The following is a 25337-nucleotide window of genomic DNA, read 5'->3' on the forward strand; positions in this document are numbered from 1 at the left end:
TTCATATTTGCATTTGTTTATTTTGCATAAAGAAGCATGAGAAACTAATACGTATGGTGGGAAAAATGGGTGTGGTGGGAAGGAGGATGGGGTGAAGTTGGGACAGGCTTAAGACTTTCCAATCTATCCTTTTCACATTTTTAAAATTTTTGAAATGATATTGCATACGTATTCAAATTTTTTTATTTTAAATATAATAAAATTTAAAAATTATTATGGCACTATTCCCTCATCTTGTACTATGTACTCTAAATTTGTACAGAGCAACAGAGTAGGACGTCCCAAAGTCAAGAACAGGCCTTTCTACCTGGGAGGGGAGCTGAGGCAGCAAAAGCAAAGCATATGAGTGAGGTAGTGGCAGGTAATAAGGCAGAAGCAGGGAGGGGGGTAGGGCGGGGAGATGGTGCTGGAATGAGATCCTGAGGACTATTTACTGTGGGTAGGAAATGGACCAAAATAGTAACAGTAGTGGAAGTATGGGTGATTTTTGTTTCATCTATACTTTTTAAAGTTTACAAATTTGCTACCATAAGCATGTTTTACAATCAGAAAGTATTATTACTGTAACTTATTATATGAAGTGTTACTCCCAGCAGTGACAGGAGGCGACAGCAGAGGATAAGGGAACCAAACGGTGCTCGTAGATCTTGGAGGCATTTGTGGTACCGCAAGTGGCCACCAGGGGTCAGCAGCATGCCGCAGTCCCCCCGCCGCCAGCCACAGGTGACGGGACGAGGCTCCCGCCGGGAAAGGTCTTTCCTGCTATCCTCAGTCTCACACTAATCGCCATTTGCTTTCCACATGCTTCTGTCTCGGGCCATTTCCCACTAAATGGCAGTCACGAGGGTCTCCGAGGGCCACAGCTGTCTGCAAGCTGTGGAGGAGCGGTGGAGGTGGGGGCTGGTGGAGATTCTCTGGACCTGCGCTCTGCCTGGAGACCCTAGACAAAGAGAAGGCCCTTAGGCTGAGGCCCTGAGCTCCAAGAATCAATCCATTTCTGCTGGTGGGGGACAGGAAACTAAGCCAGTTTCCAGGACTGGAACTCCGCCAAAGGAGAGCCAGGGGTCACAGGAGGGGTTAGCCTGTCCCACGAGGAAAATCGCTGCTCCCAGTAGGTCTAATGGTTCTGTCCTCATTAAGCAAGGGTACGGGTGGAGGGGTTGTCTGAGGGTGGGTTAAGGGGCTGAGGCTGCCCAAACTCCACCGTCTGAACCAGAGAACTGACCTAGGCTCACCAGGAGTTTATGGAAACCTGTTACTGAGAGGTGCTTCAGACAAGAAGAGAACAGCCCTATGTTGTATGAGCCCAGACCTAAGACTCTGGAAACCTGCTGTCACCTACCCTGTGACCTTGAGGGAGCTGTTTACCCTCCTTGAGACTTAATTGAGGCCTCTGTAACACAAAGAGTTAGATAAGATGATCTTTAGGCCTCTCCCAGCTCTGATATTCTATGAATCTAAAAATTCCAGTCTTCCTACCCTTTCCCACCCCAGAAGGGGCTTAGCCCCAGGAAGGTCTGGCTGGACCAAGACAGATCTCATCCCCCTAACATGTGGTTTCAGGACAGTCCCCAGGCAAGTTCCCTTTGGAAGATTAGATCCAGGACACCCTGAAGGTAGAGGAGGAAAAGGTTCTTGGCTACAAGCTGGGACAAAATGAGACTCAGCAGCTCTGCCCTGGAGACAGTAATACCTGTAAGCATTAAGTGTTATGGATATTTCTCTGGCAAAGCCAGTTCAAAATTTCTCCCGGTCCCCACCTTGCTCCCAGACAGCCAGCAGCTCCCACACCTCTATTTACACCCTTCCTGGACAGAGATGAAAAGACCAAGAAGGTTAAGTTATTTTTTGAATAACAGCTATGCAAAGTAACATATGTTATGTATGTGAAAATAATATTTATAATCTAGCATGCTAACTTAATGCTGGTCTATAGATGCAGTTATATATATCCAATCCTCTAGTGATCAATTCTTGTGAGAGGCAAGGATCACATCAGTCACTCAAACTCCTGACCTTGGGAAAAGGGACATTCTGGGATTCTAGACTGGGTGACTGGGGCAGGTTACAGAATCCTATTCTGGTGAGCTTTAAAAATTAAGCAGGCCTGATTATTCCTGATTATTTGGGGCAGCTCTTCCACAAGGGGTGATGGTTTAGATAACTTTCAGGATCCCTTCCAGGCTGAGAGCCTATAATGTTTTTCTCAGTTTTGCAAGTCTTTTCAATTCAACATACCTTCCCTTGTTTTCCTTATTCCAAATGAAGAGCTGACCTAGAGAAAGACCCCAGATCCAGATTTTGTGGGACCCTGGGGCTTATACATATTTGAAGGACCTTCTTAAAGAAAAAGAATCTTATTATTATTTTTTAAATGTTTATTTATTTTTGAGAGAGAGAGAGACAGAGCATAAGTGGGGGAGGGGCAGAGAGAGAGAGAGACAGAATCTGAAGCAGGCTCCAGGTCCCAGCTGTTAGCACAGAGTCTGATGTGGGGCTCGAACTCACCAACCATGAAATCATGACCTGAGCCAAAATCAAATGCTTAACTGACTGAGCCACCCAGACGCCCCCCAAGACAAAGAATTTTAAATCACTAATACACAATTTCTCTTAGAAAAGATCCATGAAGTGCAAGCCCCTGAAAGGAGAGCTTCAGTAACACCATAGTGAATCTGTTCATTTAATGATCACTTAATGATCTCTTCATGCTCTAAAATGTCCCTGTGTTTGTCTCCTTCCAAATCTTTTTCTCTTTCCTTCCCTTCCCTATTGTGTATAGCTTCCCCTCCCTTTCCTTGAGGCATCTGGGACCAGAGGTATCAGCAGAGCCAGCTGCAGATGAGGTGGCAGTGGGGGGTAAAGATAGACAACACAGACAGGGAATCAGTAACTATAAAGACACATTGAGGACGGGGGAACCAGATTTCTCACTGTTGGGGAACAGAGTTAAACATGGGAAGGGCTGAGGCCAGAATAAACTCATGGTATTGAATGGAATTGGAGGTATAGGTACATGTTCATGGTTTGTCTGTGTTTTTTTTTTAAAGTAAACTCTAGACCCAACATAGGGCTGGAATGCACAACCCCGAGATTGAGTCACATGCTTCCACCAACTGAGCCACCGAGGCACCCTGCAAATTCAGGGTGTTTAAATGCACACAGATAAATTTGGAAATAGATATAAATGTATATGTATAAATATGTGTGTGTGTGTTTTATTTGAGAGGAAGAGAGCATGAGTGGGGGAGAGGGGCAGAGGGAGAGAGAGAAAGAGAGAGAGAGAATCTTAAACAGGCTCTGTGCTGAGCATGGAACCTGATGGGGGGCCCAATCCCATGACCCTGGGATCATGACCTAATCTGAAATCAAGAGTCAGATGCTACCTACTGATCCACCCATGTGCCTCTATGCATGTGAGTTTTAATATATACAGTTAATGAAAAAAAATTCAACTGAGTAAATGTGAAGATCTAATTGGCTTTATTAGGCAATTCACAGGATCAGGCAGCCTCCCATCTAGCAGTAGAGGGGACCTCTGAGGAGCTGTACAAAATGGAAGGTTTTTATAAGTAAGACAGTGGGGCAAGAAGTTATTAACAAAAGTGAAGACTGTTCCAGGCAAGGTCACCTTCCCTTAGGGTGAAGGGCAGGGGCTGTTATTAGGTAGATTACCTCATCTTTGAGGGATGGAGAGGGCCCATGTGGCAGATTATCTCATTGGTGCTGATCAGAAAATTCCTGACTGACCAGTTAAGACTTCTATTTCTGGCACAAGTTGAAACTGCAGTGAAGTTAGGTATTAAGCCCCAATATGGAGACTTGGCCTAAGTGACACCATTTTGGGAGTGTGATTTTCTTTGTCATAATATAAATTATAGTTATGTATGCATATATATGAATCATATTTATGTGTGCATACACACATGCACCAGTAACAATGAGCACATCTAATGCTCAAATCGAGGCTTCTAAGTATTCTCTACTAAAAGGAATCATAGTTCTTTGGAGAAGAGCTCATATCCAGCACGAGACAAGGAAAGTGCAAAATGAACCTAAGATACTTAATTGTGTCAAAAAGTAAGGAAATTCTAAAAAAAAAATCATAAGAATTTATTAGAGTCACAGGAGCCAGCTTAACAGAGTTCCTTCCCAAGGTCAACCCTGGAACAGTGTAAGCATCTTAAAAGAAATGATGATAGTGTTAGATTATGGTCCACTGAATAGAATAAGGATCCATGAACCCTAGTGATAGATAGATAGATAGATAGATAGATAGAGATAGATAGGTAGAGGAAGTTCTTCCTTATAGTAGAATGGCAACTAATAAATATGGAAGAAATCAATATTTGGTGATTATATTTTCTAAAATATTTTCTAACAGTATCTCTAATCCTACATGTTCTTTTTACATTGTGACTTTGATAGTCTTCTGTCAAAGAGTGGGGTCTCTGTCCCCTCCTCTTGAAACTGGGAAGGCTTAGACTGGAGAGATATCACCAATCAAGGATGGCAGAAGTGATACCATGTAACTTCCAAGGTCATATTAGAAAAGACAATAGAGGGGTGCCTGGGTGGCTCAGTTGGTTAAGCGTCCGACTTCGGCTCAGGTCAAGATCTCACTGTCCATGAGTTCAAGCCTCGCATTGGGCTCTGTGATGACAGCTCAGAGACTGAAGCCTGTTTCAGATTATGTGTCTCCCCCTCTCTCTCTGCCCCTCCCCCACTCACACTCTGTCTCTGAGAAATGAATAAACCTTAAAAAAAATTTTTTTTTAAAAAAGAAAGAAAGAAAAGACAATAACAGGGGTGCCTGGGTGGCTCAGTCGGATAAGTGTCCGACTTCGGTTCAGGTCATGATCTCACAATTCGTGGGTTCAAGCCCTGCATCAGGCTGTATGCTGACAGCTCAGAGCCTGGAGCCTGCTTCAGATTCTGTCTCCCTCTCCCTCTACCCCTCCCCCACTCGTGCTCTGTCTCTCTCTCTCTCTCTCTCTCTCTCTCAAAAAATGAATAAACATTAAAAAAAATTTTTAAAAGAGAAAAAAGAAAAGACAATAACATTTCTCTTTTACTACATGAACACTTACTCTTGAAGCCTTTGGCCTCCTCACACACATGAGCCACCCACACTGGCTGATGTGGACACTCCATGGCTGAGCCCTGAGATTGTATAGAAACAAGATGTCTGGCCAGCCCCCAGTTGCTCCAGCTCCGCTACCATTTTTTTTTTAATTTTTTTTTCTTTTTTTTAACATTTATTTATTTTGAGACAGAGAGAGACAGAGCATGAACGGGGGAGGGGCAGAGAGAGAGGGAGACACAGAATCGGAAACAGGCTCCAGGCTCTGAGCCATCAGCCCAGAGCCCGACGCGGGGCTCGAACTCACGGACCGCGAGATCGTGACCTGGCTAAAGTTGGACGCTTAACCGACTGCACCACCCAGGCGCCCCTCCACTACCATTTTGACTGCAACCTCATGAGAGACCCCGAAACTAGAACTGCCTAGCTGGTCCCTTTCCAAATCCCTGACCCACAAAACCTGTAGGAGCTAACAAATTTATATTATTTCTTAAGCCATTAAGTTTCGAGATAATTTGTTACACAGCAATAATTAAGTGGAACAGTGATGATTAGAGTAGTAGAAGATTCAGATGATAATCTTCAGTGACTGCAAAAACTAATGGGTTAAAGATTTGATGAGGAATAAGATGTTTACATAGAGTTAAAGTGTTTCCCCATTAAATATTTATTAATCACAAAGTAGAAAGTTTTACAGTGTCAAATCCTGGCAGACATTTCCTTAACAAAGTGATTAAAGTGAACATCATCATAATGGGACAGATTGACATTGTATGCCTCAGTATACAGATAAATGTTTAACTACTGGCTGGGGGGGCTGGATGCACACTGATTTGTATTTGCTGATTTCTGTAATGTAAAAATTCCTCCAATGACCCAGCTGCCTGGCTGACTCTTAACCTCAGTATCATGAGTTTGAGCTCCACGTTGGGCCTAGAACTTACTTAAAATATATTTATACATATTACAAAAACTCCCATGATGACCAATTTCAGACCACCATTGGTTTCACAACAGGCTGAAATTTTAACAATTGGCTGTTGCTTGCTGGTGCAGACCACCTCCAGGGGACACAATCTATGTGTCCCCTGATATGATGCACTGAGAAGGACAAAGATACTTCTGAGGTATTTCTCCTAAGAATGTGTAACTGGAATCTCTTCACAAGGAAACATTACATAGGCCTGAAATGAGAGACACTACAAAGTAACCGGTCTGTACTCTTCAAAAATCAAGGTCACAAGGCGCCTGAGTGTGTGGCTCAGTCAGTTGAGCATCTGGCTCTTAATTTCAGCTCCAGTCATGATCTCCTGGTTTGTGGGATTAAGCTCTGAGGTGGGCTCTCTGTTGACAGCAAGGAGACTGCTTGGAATTCTCACTCTCTCTGCCCCTCCTCTGCTCCTGCACGCATGCACAAGCTCTCTCTCTCTCTCTCTCTTTCTCTCTTTCTCTTTCAAAATAAATAAATAAAAACTTTTTTAAAAATGTCAACATCACAAAAGACAAGGAAATACTGAAGAACTGTTCCAGACTGAAAGAGACAAGAGATAACTAAATGTAACATGTGATCCTGGGTCAGGTTCTGGGCAGAGAGAAGAAACATGCCTGGAAGGGCCAGGGAGAGATGGTAGTATCTTATCAATGTTAATATCCTGCTTTGGATGGTTAAACTGTGGTTACATAGGAGAATGACACTGTCTTCAGCAAATGTAGACTGGAGTGTTTATAAGTAATGGGCCATACTGTCTGCATCTTAAGTCTCAATTGGTTAGAAAAAATAGGATCTATCATGCAGACATTGAAAGAGATACAGATACATAGAATGATACAGCAAATGTTATAAAATGTCAATAATTGGGAAACCTAGACAGAGTATGTTAGAGTTCTTTGTACTATTCTTACAACTTTTCTGAAGGTTTCACATTATTTCAAGATAATAAGAAAAATGCTCCAGGGTTTTCTCTGAGTCTGGATCCCAAATTCTCACCTGTTGGGAAATAAGATGATTCACATCTCCAACAACATTCCCTCAGTTTGAATTTCCAGAAGTCTCCCTGTCCTTCCTGGGAGCTGTGCCAACTGACGAAAAGCTCCAGGACCCAGGAGGAGGGGGCTGGACCAAGGCATTCATCATAAGCCAGATGATGGGGACTTGTACAATAAGCCTGGCAAGTCAGGGACTCTTGGTGCCCTGGACATTAGGTTTTTCCAGCCCAGACAATTCACCTGGCAAAGAAGAAAAAAGGATTTAACCTCATTCTAAGAAATAAATATAGACTACATGAATTCAAATTACAAAAATACATTTCATTAACAGAAGGCTTTACTTCAGATTTCCTTTAAATGAATAGTAAGCCCCAGGTACAGCATGATTTCGTTTACAAAAATTCAATTAATATGCAAGTTTTTCCAAAAAACATATGTCAGGGTACCTTCTGGGAAGTCCTACAGGAGGAATACGTGAAATCAGATTTAACTACCCCTAGAAGAAATATTACTCCGTTCCAAGGGGGCTACAACCTATTTCCCACATTTTCATAACTCAGGGTCTGGTTCTGTTGATGTTTCTAGTTCTTTGCTAGGACTCAGCCTATTGAACCAAGCATGAAGACAAGACTTGTAGCTGGTTTAATTTGCCAGATCAGTGATCACACCAAGTCTAGGCCAGAGACCTTATGCTCCTGGGAGACCCCTGTAGTCATGGCAACTTGCTACAAAAGCCCATTCAGCTAAGTTCCCATTTTCACCATTTATTAAATGTGATTCAGTTGAGCTGGGACCTATGTGCTATCTACTGGGATTGGTTAAGGCAATAAATCAAAGACTGTCAGAATTAGACAGGATCTTAAAGGTCATCTTGTTCCATCTGGGTACCAGTCTGTGGTTGAGGACCCCTAATCAACAAGACTTTTCCCAGTGTCATGAACCAAAGAGTGATAAACTACTAATGGAGGGATGGTTGGCTGCTGCCTATGAACTCAGATCAGGTGATGGCTGATGGATAAGAAGATATTTGAATCCATCTGTGACTTTTAAGGAATTTTTTGATCCTTCTTCACATCCTTTAGTCAAGTGAAGACAGGGATGGCTTCATGCCTTCTTTCTCCTGAAGACTAGGCTATGAGCCAGAATTTGATCACATGAGGTCTTTTTTTGGGGGAGACTCTGCTCTGTTCCCTCCTGCTTCAGCAACTGGCTCAATGCATACAGTTATATCCATTCATTCAACACATCTTTTATTGAATACTAACTAGGTTTGGGGCATGGAGCTAGGCTCTGTGTTCACAATGTACATGAAACAATCATTAGCTCCTGCTCACATGGAGCTTACAGTCTGGTGGGAGGGAGACTATCAACACAGAAATAAATATATAATTACAAATTATGCTAAGAGTCATGAAGGAAAAAAGCAAGGTGCCATGAGAGATATTAATAGGTTAGGGGTCTAGGAAACATTTCTGAGACAATGACATGAAATGTGAAACCTTAAGGGTGAACAGGAATCAGACAAAAGTGGAAAGAAAGAATATCCCAGTCAGAAAGAATGAGAAAAGACTCTGATGCAGCATAGGGTTTGGGATATTTGAGGAACAAAGGACCAGTGAGGCCAACGTCTGGTACACTGGGGGAGACTGGGGTAGGATGATGTTGAAAGGAATCCAGGTTAAACAGGATGCCACATGCCCTGTTGAAACATTTGGATTTTTCTAAGAGCACTGAGTTGTAAGCAGTGTAACCTGATTTAATTTAATTTTTAAAAAGCCATTGCTCTGTGAAAAATGAAATGAAGTCAAAGAGAAGAAAGAGAGCTCAATTAAGAGACCGTTATAACTCAGACAAGAAGTGATAGTGGTTTGAACTCAGCCAATAGCAACACAGGTAGAGAGGCATGGAGGATTCAAGGTACATTTTGATGCAGGGAACAGGGGAGAGAGCAGTATCAACAATTTCACTGAAAATTTCTGCTCTCAACACCTGGGTAGAATGGATGGAGGTGACATTTGCCAAGATGGGAAAGACCAGGAAAAGGTTAAAAGGGAGAGATTGAGAATTGCACATAGTAGGTTTCTGAGATTCTTGTGAAGGATCCAAGTAAATAAATAAATTTGGGGATCATCGGCAAATAAATAGTATTTAAAAGCAAAGGAGTGAATGAGACTACCAGGAAAACACTATAGAGTAAGAGAAAACGAAGAGGAGAAGAAGCAGAGACATGAATAGAAGAGAGGCAAAACTAAGTCCTGAGGAAATCCGACACAGAAATCTGATAGAGAAGAGCAACTGGCAAAGGGACCCTAGAAGCAATGGCCAGAGAGAAAGGAGGAAACCAAGAGCGTTGATGTCACTGGGGTTGAGAGAAAAGAATATTTCAAAACGATGAGTCTGGTAGAATGTTTAAGTGTTCCTGAGAGGATAATCAGTGTCGAGGCCATTGATGACCTTCATGATGTCAATTTTGATAAAGGAATGGAGGTAGAAACTATACTGGTGTGGGTTCAAGAATGATTGACAGAGGTGAAAACAGCTTACAGAGGGAAGCAGAGGAATAGGGTAATAAGTGACTGTCTTCTCACTTTGGCCTCCCGGCCAGGTCAGCTACAAACTTATTCCATCTCTCCTCCCAGGTTTTCATGGCAGCTTTTTTATCAATATCCATCAAGGTGCTGAATCTGCGGAGAAAAGGCACTTAGGTCAGCCCCAGGAGAAAGGGTTGAGAAACAGATGAGGGGATCTCAGATGCTTGCAGAACACATTTCTCCCCAGTCCGAGAGCAATAACAAAACAGAGGTGTTGTGGAGAAAACCCAAAGAAACCTTCTAAGCTTCTGCCATAAACCTCTACTAGAGATAAACACAAGTTGTGAGGTGGAAGAGGGAGTTGGGGATCTGGGAAGTACACAGGACCCTCACCTGATAGAGTTCATGGCCAGTTGTTTGAGTGTCCTCAGATCAGCTGCCATTCCCCCAATACCCATGAAGGCCTCATAGAAATCATAGGACAAGCCTTTGGCACCAAAGACTGCCGGGTCATCAGAACTGATCACCATGGGGTACCCAGTGGCCATCAGAACAGCAGCAGGATGGTTTCTCAAGTCAGACACCAGTTTCAGAACCTGCCCAACAGGAAGCAAAGAAGAAAGACAAACTCTGACCCAAAAACATTGGGATGAATTCTGGGTACAATACAAGGAATAGAGCCAGTCCTCATACTCTTCCCAATTTTCTCCAAGATTCTTCACCTTCACAAACATTTGGTCTCTCTCTTGGTCTGGCTCAGAGCAGCTCTCTGGAACACAGCAGGAGAGGCAGGTGCACAAAGAACCCCAAGCAGCTGTGAAAGCAAAAGTATTCTATGGCCCCTCCTACTTCACTGGCCTTCCTCAATGTCCCTTTAGTTTTGTTTTTAGCCTTGCCCCAAATTCCACCCCACTGGGGACCCTCAACTGCTGCCTCAGTTGCCTCAACTGCTGCCATTATGAATGGATTAGGCAAAGGGCCATTCCTAAATAACTTACTAAGGGGAGAGAGACAGCAGAGGAATATAGAAAACAAGTGAGCTCAGGAGCTAGAAATCATACAGGAAAGTTTGGGAATCAGAACAGAGGTTCTGGTCAGAGGTTCCTGACCAGAGGAAAGAAAGATTGTATTGGGTTGGTGCCATGGATCATGCATACCTGGTTGGAGATGGGACAGACTTCTATGGGGATGTCCTTCTTCCAGGAGTCAGCCCAGACTGCTGGGTGTTTTGTCAAAGCAAATCCATGGCCAATCCTGGTAGAGTTCAGTATTAGAGCAACCAGAAGGTTTCTATCTATGGAAGTACCCTGCCAGTCTGTGGATAAAGGGGAAGTCTCCAGTCAGATGGATCTGGCCCATAGACTATCCTCAGATAAAGGCTTCAGATCCCCAAGCAAGTAAAAGAACATTCACACACACACACACACACACACACACACACACACACACAGTTTCGTATAACAATGCTAAAGAGAGGTAAAAGAGAGGAGGTATGGCAAACCTTTATTTTATGTATGTATGTAACAGATGAGGAAGTTGAAACTTACATAGGCTTTGTAAATTGAAGGAGCATACTCAAGTAGCAAGACTCAGTTTTAAACCTTGGTCTATCTGAATCCACAGCCTATATTCTTTCTTTCCATTTTTTATTTGTTTCCAGAGCTATTTTCTGGGAATTTTGTTCATGATTTTTTACAACAATGTGTTGCAAACTCTTTCAATATAATTAAAAACAAATTTTAAGTTTATTTATTTATTTTGAGAGAGAGAGAGAGAGAGAGAGAGAGAGAGAGAGAGAGAGAGAGTGGGGGAGGGGCAGAGAGAAGGGGAAAGAGAGAATCCCAAGCAGGCTCCATGAGATCATGACCTGAGCCAAAACCAAGAGTTGGACGCTTAACCCACTGAGTCACCCAGGTGCTCCTATAGTTACTTGTATGTACTTATTTAATTTATATCTTTAACAATATCAATTGCAAGACAATTGCCAGATCACAATGACCAGTACTGACAAAGTGGTGGCAGATAGCGTTGGCTGCCTACTTACCAGCCATCCCCATTGTACATTCCTTTCTAGCAGGGCTTTCTTTGGAGGGTGAAAATGACAGGTCCTGACTCCCCCAGCTTCCCTTGCAACTAGGAATAGTCCTAATGCTGACCTGGAAGGTTATTGGTGGGGAGATCTTGGGCTTCCTCCCTGATAAAAGAAGATACCCTAGAGAAAACATCTTGTCTCACCTGAATGTGACTTCATGGACAACCAAGTAAGGTAAACCCTGAACTTGATGAAAACAGCAGAGGTTGCTTATTATGTGAAATAACAGATGACCTTGTTGTGAAACCTATTGAATGTGTGTATTCCATTCCTGGCAGCCAAAAGCATCCTAACTGACCCACATATAAAATATGAAAACTCCACTGTTCTGTTAGGAATAAAATCCAAGAATTCCCATTACTTTTTAGGGCATGTGTTTTAGGTGGATTTTCACTGGTTTCCTATCCAGAACTTTTTTTTCAAAGATTTCTTCCTTTTAAAAAATAAGAACATTAGGGGGCGCCTGGGTGGCGCAGTCGGTTAAGCGTCCGACTTCAGCCAGGTCACGATCTTGCGGTCCGTGAGTTCGAGCCCCGCGTCGGGCTCTGGGCTGATGGCTCAGAGCCTGGAGCCTGTTTCCGATTCTGTGTCTCCCTCTCTCTCTGCCCCTCCCCCATTCATGCTCTGTCTCTCTCTGTCCCAAAAATAAACGTTGAAAAAAAAAATTAAAAAAAAAAAAAATAAGAACATTAGGGACACCTGGGTGGCTCAGTCAGTTAAGCATCCAATTCTTGATTTTGGCTCAGGTCATGATCTCATGGTTGGTAGGTTCTGTGCTGACAGCACAGAGCCTGCTTGGGATTCTCCCTCTCCTTCTCTCTCTCTCTCTCTCTCTCTCTGCCCCTTCCCTCCTCACATGTACATTCTGTCTCTCTCTCTCAAAATAAATAAATAAACTTAAAAAAATAAAATAAATAAAAATAAGAACATTACTCTCAGGTATCAAATACCCAGCTCCTGGCAAAATCCTCTCCTAGGGCCATTCGTCTTGGAATTTGGTTAGATCCTATTACAGTGTTTCATACTGTTGAAATGATTTCATACAGGTAAGTATGATTTTCCCAACTAGACCACAAGCTCTTCAAGGTTAACATCCCCCTACTCCCTTGCCCCATCCCCCACAAACAATTCTTCAAATTTCCTAGAACAGTTTTGATCTAAATTGGGTTTAAATTGATTGAAATGTCAGGAAATAAGAGAGTAAGGCACACATACCCTTCCTCTGAGAGATGGTGTGATAAACCAAGGTTTAAGCCTGGTTGTGAAATCCAAGCCCCCACACTGCTCTCCACTTATCTCCTTGGTCTTCTAAGGGTGACAGGTGCCTACAGTACTCAGGGACACCAGGTGGGGTGTAGCAGCAAGATTTCCTCCTGATCTAAGCCCCCCAAATCTTCATTTTAACCTGAAATTGCAGCCATGATCTGGGACTCCTTTTGCTTAGGACTTACATATTTTAAGGACTGGAATATGGGAAGCTCTGAGAGACGACCTATGAACCTGTGGAGTGAACTTTAGGGAGCAAAGGCATGGCTGGGCTAATGGCATTTCATAAACAATAGTAGTCAAGCTGTCTGGGCTGGGTGGGGTCTCCTCTTCAGCACTGATGAGTGTGGACAGAGCCTCCTAGTTGCCTGGTTGTAGTCCCTTTTCTGCCACTTACCCTTGTGTGACTTTGGACAGGTGAATTAACCTCTTAAGCACAACTTGATTATAAAATGGAGATCATCAGAAAGAATTCAAAATCAAATTCCACCAATGACTAGCTCTTTACCCTTGGGCCAAGTACTCTATGTTTGGAGCCTTGGGCTCTTCATCTATAAAATGGGGATAGAGATTGGTTAGTTGGTTAAGTGTCCAACTCTTGGTTTCAGTTCAGGTCATGATCTCACAGTTCGTGGGTTTGAGCCCTGCATTGGGCTCTGTGCTGACAGTGTGGAGCCTGTGTGGGATTCTCTCTCTATCCCTCTCTCTGTCCCTTCCCTGCTCACCCACGCTCTCTTTCTCTCTCTCAAAATAAATAAATAAAACATTTAAAAAATAAAAAATAAAATAAATAAAGTACAGTTTAAAATATAAAAAATAAATAATATTGGGATAAAAACACCTTCCTGGCAGGACTGGGGTGAGAATTAGAAATAATATATGTAAAATGCCAGATACTGTTATATTATCATTGTTATTCCTTCTCCAGGGGGAATACATATTTCTCCATATAAAATGGACAAGTGCCATAAAATGACTATCAACAATACCAATACTGCCCCAGGATCCCATCAGTTCTCTTGAGTGATGATAAGGAGCTTTCCTATCCATCCCACCTCTGTCCTGCTTGTCTCCACATGGCTCACCTGTCTCTCCAGCATGGAAAAAGTAAGGCAGTTTAACGCCATGCAAGGTGGGAATCATCAAAGCCTCCTTGTAGTCATACAAGGAGTGGCCAGTATCCTCATGCCCCACCTGCAGGACAGAGAGGAGGGGACATGGAGCTGTCTGCTTGGTCCATGCCTCAATTTGCTGATGGTACCCTCAATAGCCTGTGAATACTCTTCCTTATAACCTGACGTTACTACTTGAGGCCATTGTCACATAGCCTTTTAAAAATGACCAGCAGCAAAATTGGAAAAGAAAAGAAAGTGTATTATTACCCCTAAATAATTCCCCCCGCTTAGTCAGTCAGAGGTTGTATCTCGTATCCTCCCACCCCTTTCCACCTTGTGTTCTGACACCACTTTCCAAGTCCCTGTGCTCAGCCCTGAGCTCCTTGCTGTGGGCAGAGAGTGAGGGAGAAAGCAAGAGCAACAGAGAGACACAGAGAAAACAAGACATTGAGATACTGACAGACCCACAGAAAATGGAGAGTGCGAGAGAACAAGAGCCCTGGACCAGGAATCAGGAAGGCTCCAGACTCAGCTGTCACCCATTACCTGTGGGTCCTTGGACATGTCAGTTTCCTGGCAGGGTCCCTCTGTGACTCAGTGCCTCAGCTGTAACTACAACAAAACTACGCTTTTCAAACTAAACCACACATATCCCCAGGGCTTGTAGCTGCATGCCAAGAGTAAAGGTGCCTTAGGATAAAATGGGTACTTCCTTCAGAATGCCTATTTTAATTTGTTGGGGGGCAATGGAACATTTTTATAATAAGCCAAATACAGGTATTCAATGTAGTGGAATGGAGTGCAGGCTTGAAAGAGAGTTGGAACTTGCAAGTAGACTCCTTTGAACAACTATCTACCCCCCTTCCTACCCCAATTTCCCTCTAGAACTTGTCCATTACAGTCCTTGAATGAACTGTTCTGGAAGTTCTATACTAGAGGCTCTTCTTCTCAGCCCCCTTTGTCAGGGCTGCACACAGAGGGGAAAGGTGAGATGGGAGGAACTTCTGCTCCTTTCTGGAGAGGCTAGATCCTTGAGCACCCCCCAGAGATCCCAGGAAGGCATCCCAGTACAAACAAAATGATTCCTTGAAATCCACTCCTTTGAGCTCTGGATGTTCTGAAAGCAAAAGCTTAAGCCCAGTTTCAGGTAAAATGTACAGATATACTCCCTCCCTATAAGAGGGAGTCAGGAGTGCCTTTTAGCCAGTTTATTCAAACTAATTTAGCTTCCTTAATGAAACTGATGAGTTGCCACCTAGGAAGTGTGCCCTGGCTATCAGAACTCAGCTATGGCTTTGATTTGGGAGGGGGCGGGGGGTTGGTGGTGGTCAAGGCAGTGACACCACTATGGACGTGCAGCTTTAAAAATAGCTGAGGAAGCAAATGGATAAAGGGACAGAGGACACCTTTCCCATCCTTGACAGTTTTGCCCAGGGCTAGACCCATCTCTGCTTCCAGACCACCCTCTATGTGCTATAGTTTTAAGAGGCAGGTGTAGGTAGGCCACATGTGCTAGAAAGAGGATGGAGGGCAGGGAAATGGAAATGAGCCCACCATTACTACCCAACCTCATTGAATTCCTTCCTTATTCTGGAACTCCCCTTTGCAGGCTTTTGGCCCTGTCTGCTCTCCTTTCTCTTGTGACTATCATCCTCCTGCAGGCCCCTACACAAGGTCAGTGCTAAACCCTGGCCAGGCCTGTGGTTGACAGCCTGAGCCTCTGCAGAAGGTTTCAGTGCATGCTGCCAGGGCCTTCACAAAGAGCTGCCTGCTGGGCCCTGCTCTCAGACAGCTTTGTTGTGTAGGGTCTGTTACCAGGTCAAACCCTGCCACCATCCTGGGGAACATGGTTCGGAGCGTCATGGCTGTTTGGATGGATTTCATGATGAAGGACACATTTTTGACTCTGTGGGAGAGACAGAAAAAAGCATAGGAGACAGTGTGACTTGGTGTTGGCAGACCTATGTACCCCGGGGGGACCCCGTACCCCGGAGCAGCTCCCCCAGTGCCTGGGGCTGGTCTAGTCCAGATTACTCAGTAACCACTTCTCAGACCCTCAGCACATGAGTCTATCCTGCCCATGCTGTTGTGATCCCTTCCAGGGGATACATCTGAGAGATATTTCACCCAAATCCACCCTTTTGAGGAGTCCAGCTGGTTCTAGAGGAAACTTTGGTGTCTGAACAACAAGTGAGGAAAGGAGACCCATGGGATAGGTTTCATTTGTCCACATTTGTATGAAGCAAAGAGGTCTTGTCCGAAACTTGCCCTGCATCCCCGAGACGAAGGCTCCTGGAACGGGTGAAGTACAGAGGCCATCTCTCTGTTCACTGGACACCTGTGAAATGCTACAATTCCCAATTGTATGAATGCCCAATTCCCTGTCGAGTCAGCTGGACCTGGCAACTGTATGTCCTCTCCCTCCAGCTGAATCAGCAAGGCCCTGGGCACTCCAGAAACCATGTAAGCAAACTGTCTTACTTCTGTCTGTACCCTCTCTGTTCAAGCCCAGGATAGGGGTGAGGCAAGCAGCACAACAGAAGCACCAAAAGAAAAGTCTGGCACAACTCTGTGACAGGACAAAGGTCTCTGCACAGCAGCTGGCTCACTTGTTCCTCAGTTCTATGGGCCTACATTTCTCCTGCCCCCTCCCTATGCCTGCCCATTCCCTCTCCTGCAGAGCCTCCCCCTCCTGCAGATCCTCTAAGGGATCACAGGAGGATTTACCACCTGCAACCCAGCCCTCACACCCTCCTGCCACTGGCCCCCAGAGAGCCTCTGAGGGGAACCAGTGGGGCCCCAGCCCGCAAGCTCCACCCTGGCCGACTAGCACACAGGTGCAGGCCTCTGTTCTCACAAATGGTGAAGGGGATTCAGGGGAAATGGGGTGGGGAGGGGTTTGACTGCCATCCAGAGCCCAACCTCTAGGGCTGAGCTGCCCCTCCCCAAGCACTGACTCAGTGTGATCCCCATCTGTTTGCCACCCCTGCATCTCCAGCCCCGCAGGTGGGTCACAGTCCTTACACAGGCCTGCCTTTGACAGAGAGCCTTCCTTGGATAAAACTAAGAAGGGAAACTAAGCTCTAAAGCTTTCTGTGCTTGCTTGGGGAAAGAGTGGGTCCTTGTTCTCACTGCCAGGTCACACATCCACACACAGACTCTGAGATAGCTGTCACTCAGGGCTGGGTCACCAATCAAGGCCAACTACACAGCCAAGGACAGCACATGGTTGACATGAAGCAGAACCCCACCAGCCAACTGAAACAAAGAAATAGGCCAGTTATCTGAACATACTGGCAAAAACATACCCATAACTGAATCACCCAGGCCGACATGAGGTCAAGGCCTAGAATTATTTGGAAAATTGCCACACTTCTTCATTTCAGTCTGGTTGTGAAGATTCGAACTAGAAGTGACTTCAGAGATAGGTTTTTGCTCTCATGCAGGAACATGCATGCCAAAGCCATGGCTCTTTGGCATGGAGGGTGGGTCTCTGAAGCCGGCCTCCCAGCCTCCCTCTTTCTCCCTTTCTCCTCCCCTTCCCTTCCAAGTCTAGTAGCTCTGCCTGCATCCTGTTCTCCCAAATCGTGCAGCTTCAGCCGTGTTCTCTCTCACCTGTGATCCGAATAAATGATTTTCATTCCAATAAACCCAGGATGCTTTTCTGCAAACATACAAGCCACTTCTCTGTAAGTCTTCACTGACCACTCTTGGCTATGGACAGTCCCGTTCAGTTCATACACCTGAGAGGGAAGCATGGTCCTGGTCAGACATCAGAGGTGAGCAAAACTTCATTCCCATTGCCAATAATCTCTAAATCTCTACAATTTCCTTGTCCAGTGCCTTCAACAGCTTCTGACACTTATCAGAAGTCCTAGTCATGTCTGGGATAATGCTCTTGAATACCACAAAGCTGGGGTGTCTGCCTGTCTCATTCATTGCTGGGTCCTTGCATCTGTAACAGTGCCTGGCACATGGTAGGTGCTCAAAAGGTATTTGTGTAAAGAATGAAGAACAGGTCAGCTGGGGAGAGGACAGCCAAAAAGAGGAGAACAAGGACCTACTTTATCTTCCCATTCTCCCACTCTTAGGTGGGATGTCCCCTCAGGTGGACATGGTTAGGGGCAGAGTGAGAAGAGCCAGGATTGGACCATGGGTAAGACAAAGTAGAAAGACACAGTGGAGAGGACAGGGGTATAAAGAAGTCCAAAGTGCCCACTTGGCAGGTTGGGCCACACCAAGCCCATGGTGACAGGATGGAGGGGGTTGGAGCAATGACATGGCCCCTGCCGCTCCCTCTGCCCTCTCCTGTTACTGGGTCAGCTCTCACCCCTGCACAAATTGGCAGGTCAGGATTCAGGACAGGATGCAGGGGTTTCCAAAGAGGTTGTGGGGCAAAGGAGGATGGGAAGAAATAATATGCAGAAGGTATTTCCACGAACATCAATTAAAAACGCGCAGTGTACAAGGAACCAGGCTAGGCATTGGAAGGGGTAAACAAATGTGAGTGAGACAAGATGCCGGCCCTTAAGGAGTTTCTAATTTAGTGCAGACAGACTTTATTCCTTTATTTATTTATTTATTTATTTTTTTGTTAACGTTTTATTTATTTTTGAGACAGAGAGAGACAGAGCATGAACGGGGGAGGGGCAGAGAGAGAGGGAGACACAGAATCTGAAGCAGGCTCCAGGCTCTGAGCCATCAGCCCAGAGCCCGACGCGGGGCTCGAACTCACGGACTGCGAGATCGTGACCTGAGCTGAAGTCGGCCGCTTAACCGACTGAGCCACCCAGGCGCCCCTCTATTCCTTTTTTTAATACAAAGAGGAAGAATTAAGTGCTAAATAGAGGTTTATGGGATCTCAGAGGAAAAAGGTCTCCTTTTAACTGGATAGGATCAGAGAAGCTTTCCAGGGGACATGGCGGTGAGGTCGGGCTTGGAAAGGCAAGGGGGATTTGATATGCAAGAAACTGAGAAGCTGCTCTGCAAGCAAGCCAAGCAGCGGCCCCGCTGGTGAAAGGATTGCTAGTGTCCTGGTGTAGGAAGCAATGGTTCCACACAGAGCGAGAGCCCACCAGGGTGCAGGGAGCAGAGGCTGAGAGGCAGAGTGGGAGCCTCAGACTATCTCACCACCTAATGGAGAGGAATCCTTTCTCCTCACTGGGGTCAATTCTTGTATCCTGGCATCCTAGGAGCTGGGTGCTCTCCAGGACCCTTTTCTCCTTTCCCACAGGTCCCTTGCCTCACAGCACCCTCGCCAGCCTGGGGCACCTCCACTTTCCCTCTTAGCTGCACCCCGCAGGTGCCACCTTCTGTTGCAGGACAGCCTCCTCTTCTCCCCAGACACACAAAGCAGCTTTTTTGTTCTTTCATCTCTGGATTGGGGGTGGGGGTGGGGGTGGGGGGGGTGTCTGTTCTGCTGCCTGGGTTGGGGGAAGTGGGGTGAACAGGCAGCTGTTTCCAGCCCTTTCTCTTGGCCCCTTTGGCCTTGGCTCTTTGGTTTCCTCTGCTGATGCCCCAGGGAAGCCTGGCCTCTCACACAATCTCTGGGCTCAACTATTGGAAGGTGTATCTTCCCTGATTGCATGGTCTAGGAATGGACAACAGTGCTTACTGAATGTTAAGGCTGCCAGAACTTTCCAGAGGAGAGAATTTTAGGTACTGCTAGCTCAGTATCTAGTATAACCTATTATTATTATTATTATTATTATTTACTGAAGGGGATCAGACCATGCCACCCTAAAATATGCCACTTTTGCATAATAATTAAAAATTTTTTTAATGTTTATTTATTTTTGAGAGAGAGAGACAGAGTGTGAGCAGGGGAGGGGCAGAGAGAGAGGGAAACACAGAATCCAAAGCAGTCTCCAGGCTCTGAGCTGTCAGCACAGAGCCTGATGTGGGGCTTGAATTCAAGAACTGTGAGATCATGACCTGAGAAGAACTTGGATGTTTAACGGACACACAGGCGCCCCAGCATAAGAATTATTTTGAGTGGAAGGCAATTAAGCAGCAAACAGAGATCTTTGCTCTCCTCCTATCTGCCTAAAAGGACATAAACTTCTGTTGGTGCAAGTTCCCCCTTTCATCTTCCACACCAGGAAAACGACCCTTATCATTGGAGACAGAAGGGCTGTTCTGAGATGGGTCTGCACAAACAAACCTTAATAACATAACTCTTATCTTCTATTAGTCTCCCCTATATATTTACTATCCCACAATTTACTGCCCCAGAAACCCAAACCTATTGCCTTGTCATTTCTCCACAAATTATCGCCACTTGTTAAAACAGTGTATAAGCACCTGTTCTACCCACTTCTTTGGGTCTTCACTTTTTTCTACAAAGGTCTCCATGCACATAAAAATTAAATATTAACATCAAATAAAATGTGTATGCCTTTTCTCCTGTTAATATGGCTTTTGCCAGTTTAACTTGCAGGCCCCAAAAACAGAACCTTAAGAGAGTAAAGAAAAAGTTATTTTTGTTCTTTCCTACTTCATCAGATATTTTTTATTAAAATTTTTTTTAATGTTTATTCATTTTTTGAGAGAGAGAGAGTGCAAAAGTGGGGAAGAGGCAGAGAAAGAGGGAGACACAGAATCCAAAGCAGGCTCCAGGCTCTGAGCTGTCAGCACAGAACCTGATGTGGGGCTCAAACTCACGAACTGCAAGATCATTACCTGAGCCAAAGTCAGACGCTCAAAGGCTCAACCAATGGAGCAACCCAGGCGCCCCTTCACCAGAGATTTGTAAAAAGAGAATTCTTCCTGTCACTGATCAAGGCTTCAACAGACTTCCAGGCACTCTGTTAGAATCTTCAAATCTTTGATGCTGAAAGAGCTTATATGCTGTACCCCAGCAGTTCCCAAAGTGTGGTCAGGGAGCCCCTGTGTGTCTCCTAGACTTTTACAGGCAATCTGCAAAATCAAAAACTCTCCTCATAAAAATTTTAAGATTTAAATTTAAGATTTGTCTTTTACATTCTCATTCTCTCCTGAATATGCAGAATTTTCCAGAGGTTGCATCATGTGTGACAATATTAGTCTGACAAATAATGGATTGTGTGCTTATGTAGGCTTGTGTTTTGGAAAGTTCTCAGTTTTAATTTCTAATGAAGGCTATATTATACAAGATATAGTAGATAATATCCACATAAACAAAAACTTTTTGGGATCCTCCAAAATTTTTGAGTGTAAAAGTTTGAGAACAATTAATTGCATTAATCCATCCCAGAACTGATACCTGAAGCTGTCTTGGCCTTACCCAGCTGATTTGCAGAAGGGAAGAACATAATTCTTCACTGTGCCTTGACTGCTGTGTCATTACTGAGTCATGTGCCCACACAGCCCATCTGGATTGCAGGCCACTGAGGGCAGGATCCAGGTCATCTGGGTCTTCCCACCTCCCCTCCTTTAGCACCAGAGAAGGAGCTCCATAAATAAGCATTAACTGAGGAAGAGCACTGTCCACTTGGAGTTTCAAAACTACTCAGCCCCAGGCAGCATGCTTTGGAGAATGGATAAATAGATGGATGTTGGAGGGGTGGTAGTGCCAGCAGAACAGAAGGGAGACAAAAGAACCTTTTAGAAAAATCAACAAATGACAATTCTGTCTACAAGAAGATCCTTGGCATACTAAACAAGGATGTACAGATATGCAAATGATACAACCAGAGGCTTGGTGGGGGTTTGCCTATGGCAGCAGTTCCAAGCCATCAATTCTATCATTGCAGTACTTATTGCTGGAGAATCTGGGACCCCTGCCTTGCAGGGTTCCAATCCCACTGCTAGTTCCCATAGCATGGAAAGCCACAAAGATGGAATCTGGCTCCTGGGGCGGCAGATACAGAAGCCCCTGGTCTCTTGGTGCCTCAGTAAATCACCACCAGGGCCGCCTGTGCCTTGTGTTCTTGGGCTTCTGGCCTCCAGCCAAGAATCTGCAGGCTTTGTGGAAGCACCTAGGACAGGATCTGAATGTTCAAGAGCACCCCTATTTCAAGGAGCAAGAGACCCTTTTCAGGGGGAGACCTGCAACTCCTCCCGGCCTCACAGCTAGACTGATTAGAACATTGCTATGAAACATGGTACTGGAGGAAAGTTCACAGCTGGTTAGGGGATTCTGGGCAGCCTTCTGGGTTTAGGCTCACAGTGGAGATACAATCTGCCCCAGCCAATCATACCTCATAGGATCGTTGCAAGGATCAGATGAGTTAATATTTGTAAAGCACTTAGAAATGATAACAACTCAGAAAAAATAAAAAGAATAAAAAAGGAGGAGCGCACCTGGGTGGCTCACTTGGCTAAGCGTCCAACTCTTGATTTGGGCTCAGGCAATGATCTCATGGTTCGTGGGTTGGAGCCCCACGAACACTGGGCACAATGGGCTCCACACTGACAGCACAGATCCTGGTTGGGATGCTGTCTCTCTCTCTCGAAGAAAGAAAGAAAGAAAGAAAGAAAGAAAGAAAGAAAGAAAGAAAGAAAGAAAAGAATTTATAACTATTGGGTGCCTGTCTGTCTCAGTTAGAAGAGCATGCTCTTGATATTGGGATCATGAGTTTGAGCCCCTCATTGGGTGTAGAGACTACATAAAAACTTAAAAAAAAAAAAGGAAATGATAACTATTAATAATATTATTAGCATCAATCTTATTATCATCACCAGATGTAGAAAAACAACCCAAAATCTTCAGTTATCCCAGAAAGATGAGTTACTAGAGCACCATTCATTTACCAGCCATTTACTCAGCTACTATGTGCCAAGCATATGCCCACACTTTCATGTCATCATCTCATTTAATCCTCAAAACTACAACATTAGATAGTTCTCATTTTTTTTTTTAATTTTTTTTTAACGTTTATTTATTTTTGAGACAGAGAGAGACAGAGCATGAACAGGGGAGGGTCAGAGAGAGGGAGACACAGAATCTGAAACAGGCTCCAGGCTCTGAGCTGTCAGCACAGAGCCCGACGCGGGGCTCGAACTCACGGACCGCGAGATCATGACCTGAGCCGAAGTCGGCCGCCTAACCGACTGAGCCACCCAGGTGCCCCTAGGTAGTTCTCATTTTACAGATGAGGATTTTGAGGCTCAGAAAGCTTAAGAAACTGAGTCATACTCCACAGTGGGAGTGAGGGCTGGAGGTCTGCTGAGTTTCAGAATCTTGCTGACCCTGAGTGTCTCCAGTCATCACAGCAGCCCATCTTTCCCTTTCTGTGATAGTGACAGTTAGGGGGGCTCAATGTCTCAGCTCTGGCTGCACTTTAGAACCACCTAGGGAGAGGGAAATGCTTGGGTCTCACCCCAGACTAATTAAATCAGAATCTCTGGGGTAGAACCTCTGGGGTGGTTTGTTTGTTTGTTTGTTTGTTTGTTTGTTTGTTTTTAACCTCCTCAGGTGATTCTAATGTATAATGTACAGCTGGGGTTAAGATCTACCATTTTGTGGATTTGAAGTAAACAGCATGAATACAGCATAGTAGGATAAATGCTATTATAAAGGAGAGCAGTTAAGAGGGTCCCTCCAGTCTCGATCGTCAGTATTCTTGCAGTTATACCAGTAACACGAAACAGGGGTCACTTCAGCAGCAAGCCAGGTGGAATTTTCAGTGGAGGCTCTGCCAAAAATCCAGGAAAAGCCTTGGGGGGCGGGGGCGGGTGGGATGGGTAGAAGTGCCAGTAATGTTTGTTATACAAGTGACAGCATCCAAGAAAACATCTGGGAACAACCATCGTGGGTTCTCTGCCACTGCCTGTCTCTCTCCCAAGACCCCCTGTCAATAAGTACCAGCAGGGCAATCTCCTGTTCATAATCCTCTGGGGTCTTATAAGAGCTCCACTCTGAGGACTGGCCAGGACCCAGTCTGGGCCTCAGATTCTGGCCGTGGGGGAAGGGACTGGAGCCCAGGAGATAAGACCCGCCTAGCAACTGTTGCTAAAGGCAAGTAGCCTTTGTTATCAAGCATTAGTAACACAATAGGAGGCTGAGCAGCCAGGATAGTCCATCAACATCATCCCAGGCCCTGAATTAGCCCCACTACCAAGAAGGGGGAGGTTGTGCGGCTCAGCAAAAGAATTCCAGTGCAGACGGTTTTTAGTTGTTAATGTGTTGATGGCTCCCCCTACTCTGGCTAATGGGGGGCATTAAGGCATAGACTCTCTATTGCAAGAGGCCTTTGTTCCAGGGTCAGAGCAGAACAAATGGTCACATCCCATCCCCCTCAGCCTCTCCAGAATCCCAAATCCAAGCAGCCTTCCACCTTCTAGGATGGTGGGGGGTGGGCAGAGTGGGAAGAGAGGTTAGGAGCGAGGCAGGGTCCCCAAGTTAAATGTCCTGGAGCTCACTCAGCATGGTAAGGAGAAAATACCCCCTCAGAAAAGGGGGAGCAATGGAGCAGGAAACTGCTCCCTCCAATTGCTCAGCATCTTCCCCTAAATGCTTCTCCATCGGGCTCAAGATGAAAGTCACAGCCCTCAAACCGACCAAGACCCAAACCCTCCACAGTTTCCCCCCTCCCTCCTTTTCCCTCCACCCCCTAAGGAGCCCAGGGCTCCGCCAGGATTTGACGGGCTACCTCCCCCATGCCCCACGCTGAGAAAGCTGTTGGAATGGCCCAACAGGAAGCAACCCCCGCCCCTGGCCCCCAGCAGGGGCCAGCAGCACTCTAGGTGAATCATCAGCTCAGCCAATCCTAGGGACTCTCTTTTCCCTACCGAAGGATGAGACTTACAGCGGAATGCCTTCTCTGGGGCTCCTTTTGAGATGAAGCCTGGCTGCCTTAGTGCTCAAGTCCAGCACCCTGGCATCTATCCAGTCACCCAATCAAGTCACCAACGTGATCTTGGTCAAACTCTGGTTTTTCCAAGCCTCAGTTTCCACATCTGTAAAATGCAACCTTGCTATGCACCTCAAGTGCTTTGTAAAGGTCAAGGCAAAGAAGGCCTTTTCTCAAAGTGTGGTCTGGGTCAGACCATCTGCATTAGAATCACCGGGAGGAGAGGAAGAGGCTAGTTGATTTTGTAGCTTCCTGGTCCTACCCAAGAGCACAGAATTAGAACCCTGGGAGGTCAGGGTCCAAACACGAATTTTAAAGAGCACCTCTGAATTATTCATATGAACAGCCAAGTTTGAGGACCACAACCAACAAGCATGATTATCACTCTTGGTGCCTCTTGGCAATATAAGATGTGGTGCCAGTCTGAAATATCTCATGATCTGACATAAATAACGAGGCAACAACTGCTCAGTGCTGAATACCCACATG

General features: G+C 45.2%; 1 protein-coding gene across 7 annotated transcripts in view; it reads right to left on the minus strand.

Moving 5' to 3' along the window:
• Positions 1-25337, minus strand: part of ADA2 (adenosine deaminase 2) — a 36057-nt gene continuing 10720 nt past the window's right edge. For 2 of the 7 annotated variants that reach the window (XM_086714490.1, XM_086714491.1), the window contains exons 5-7: positions 17689-17816; positions 15889-15979; positions 12374-14152 (exon numbers count right to left, since the gene is read on the minus strand). In XM_086714490.1, the coding sequence (XP_086570616.1) occupies positions 13568-14152; positions 15889-15979; positions 17689-17816 (804 nt within the window). In that variant the 3' untranslated portion in view covers positions 12374-13567. Of the gene's footprint in view, positions 941-5726; positions 7310-7410; positions 9754-9993; positions 10197-10322; positions 10415-10757; positions 10916-12373; positions 14153-15888; positions 15980-17688; positions 17817-25337 lie in introns of those variants that run through there. The other 5 variants (XM_086714493.1, XM_086714494.1, XM_025930648.2 and 2 more) reach the window with 5 other exon arrangements.

This window comes from Puma concolor, chromosome B4 (genome assembly GCF_028749965.1).
Source record: "Puma concolor isolate L17-30 chromosome B4, mPumCon1.1.hap2, whole genome shotgun sequence".
In the NCBI taxonomy this organism is placed as follows: domain Eukaryota; kingdom Metazoa; phylum Chordata; class Mammalia; order Carnivora; family Felidae; genus Puma; species Puma concolor.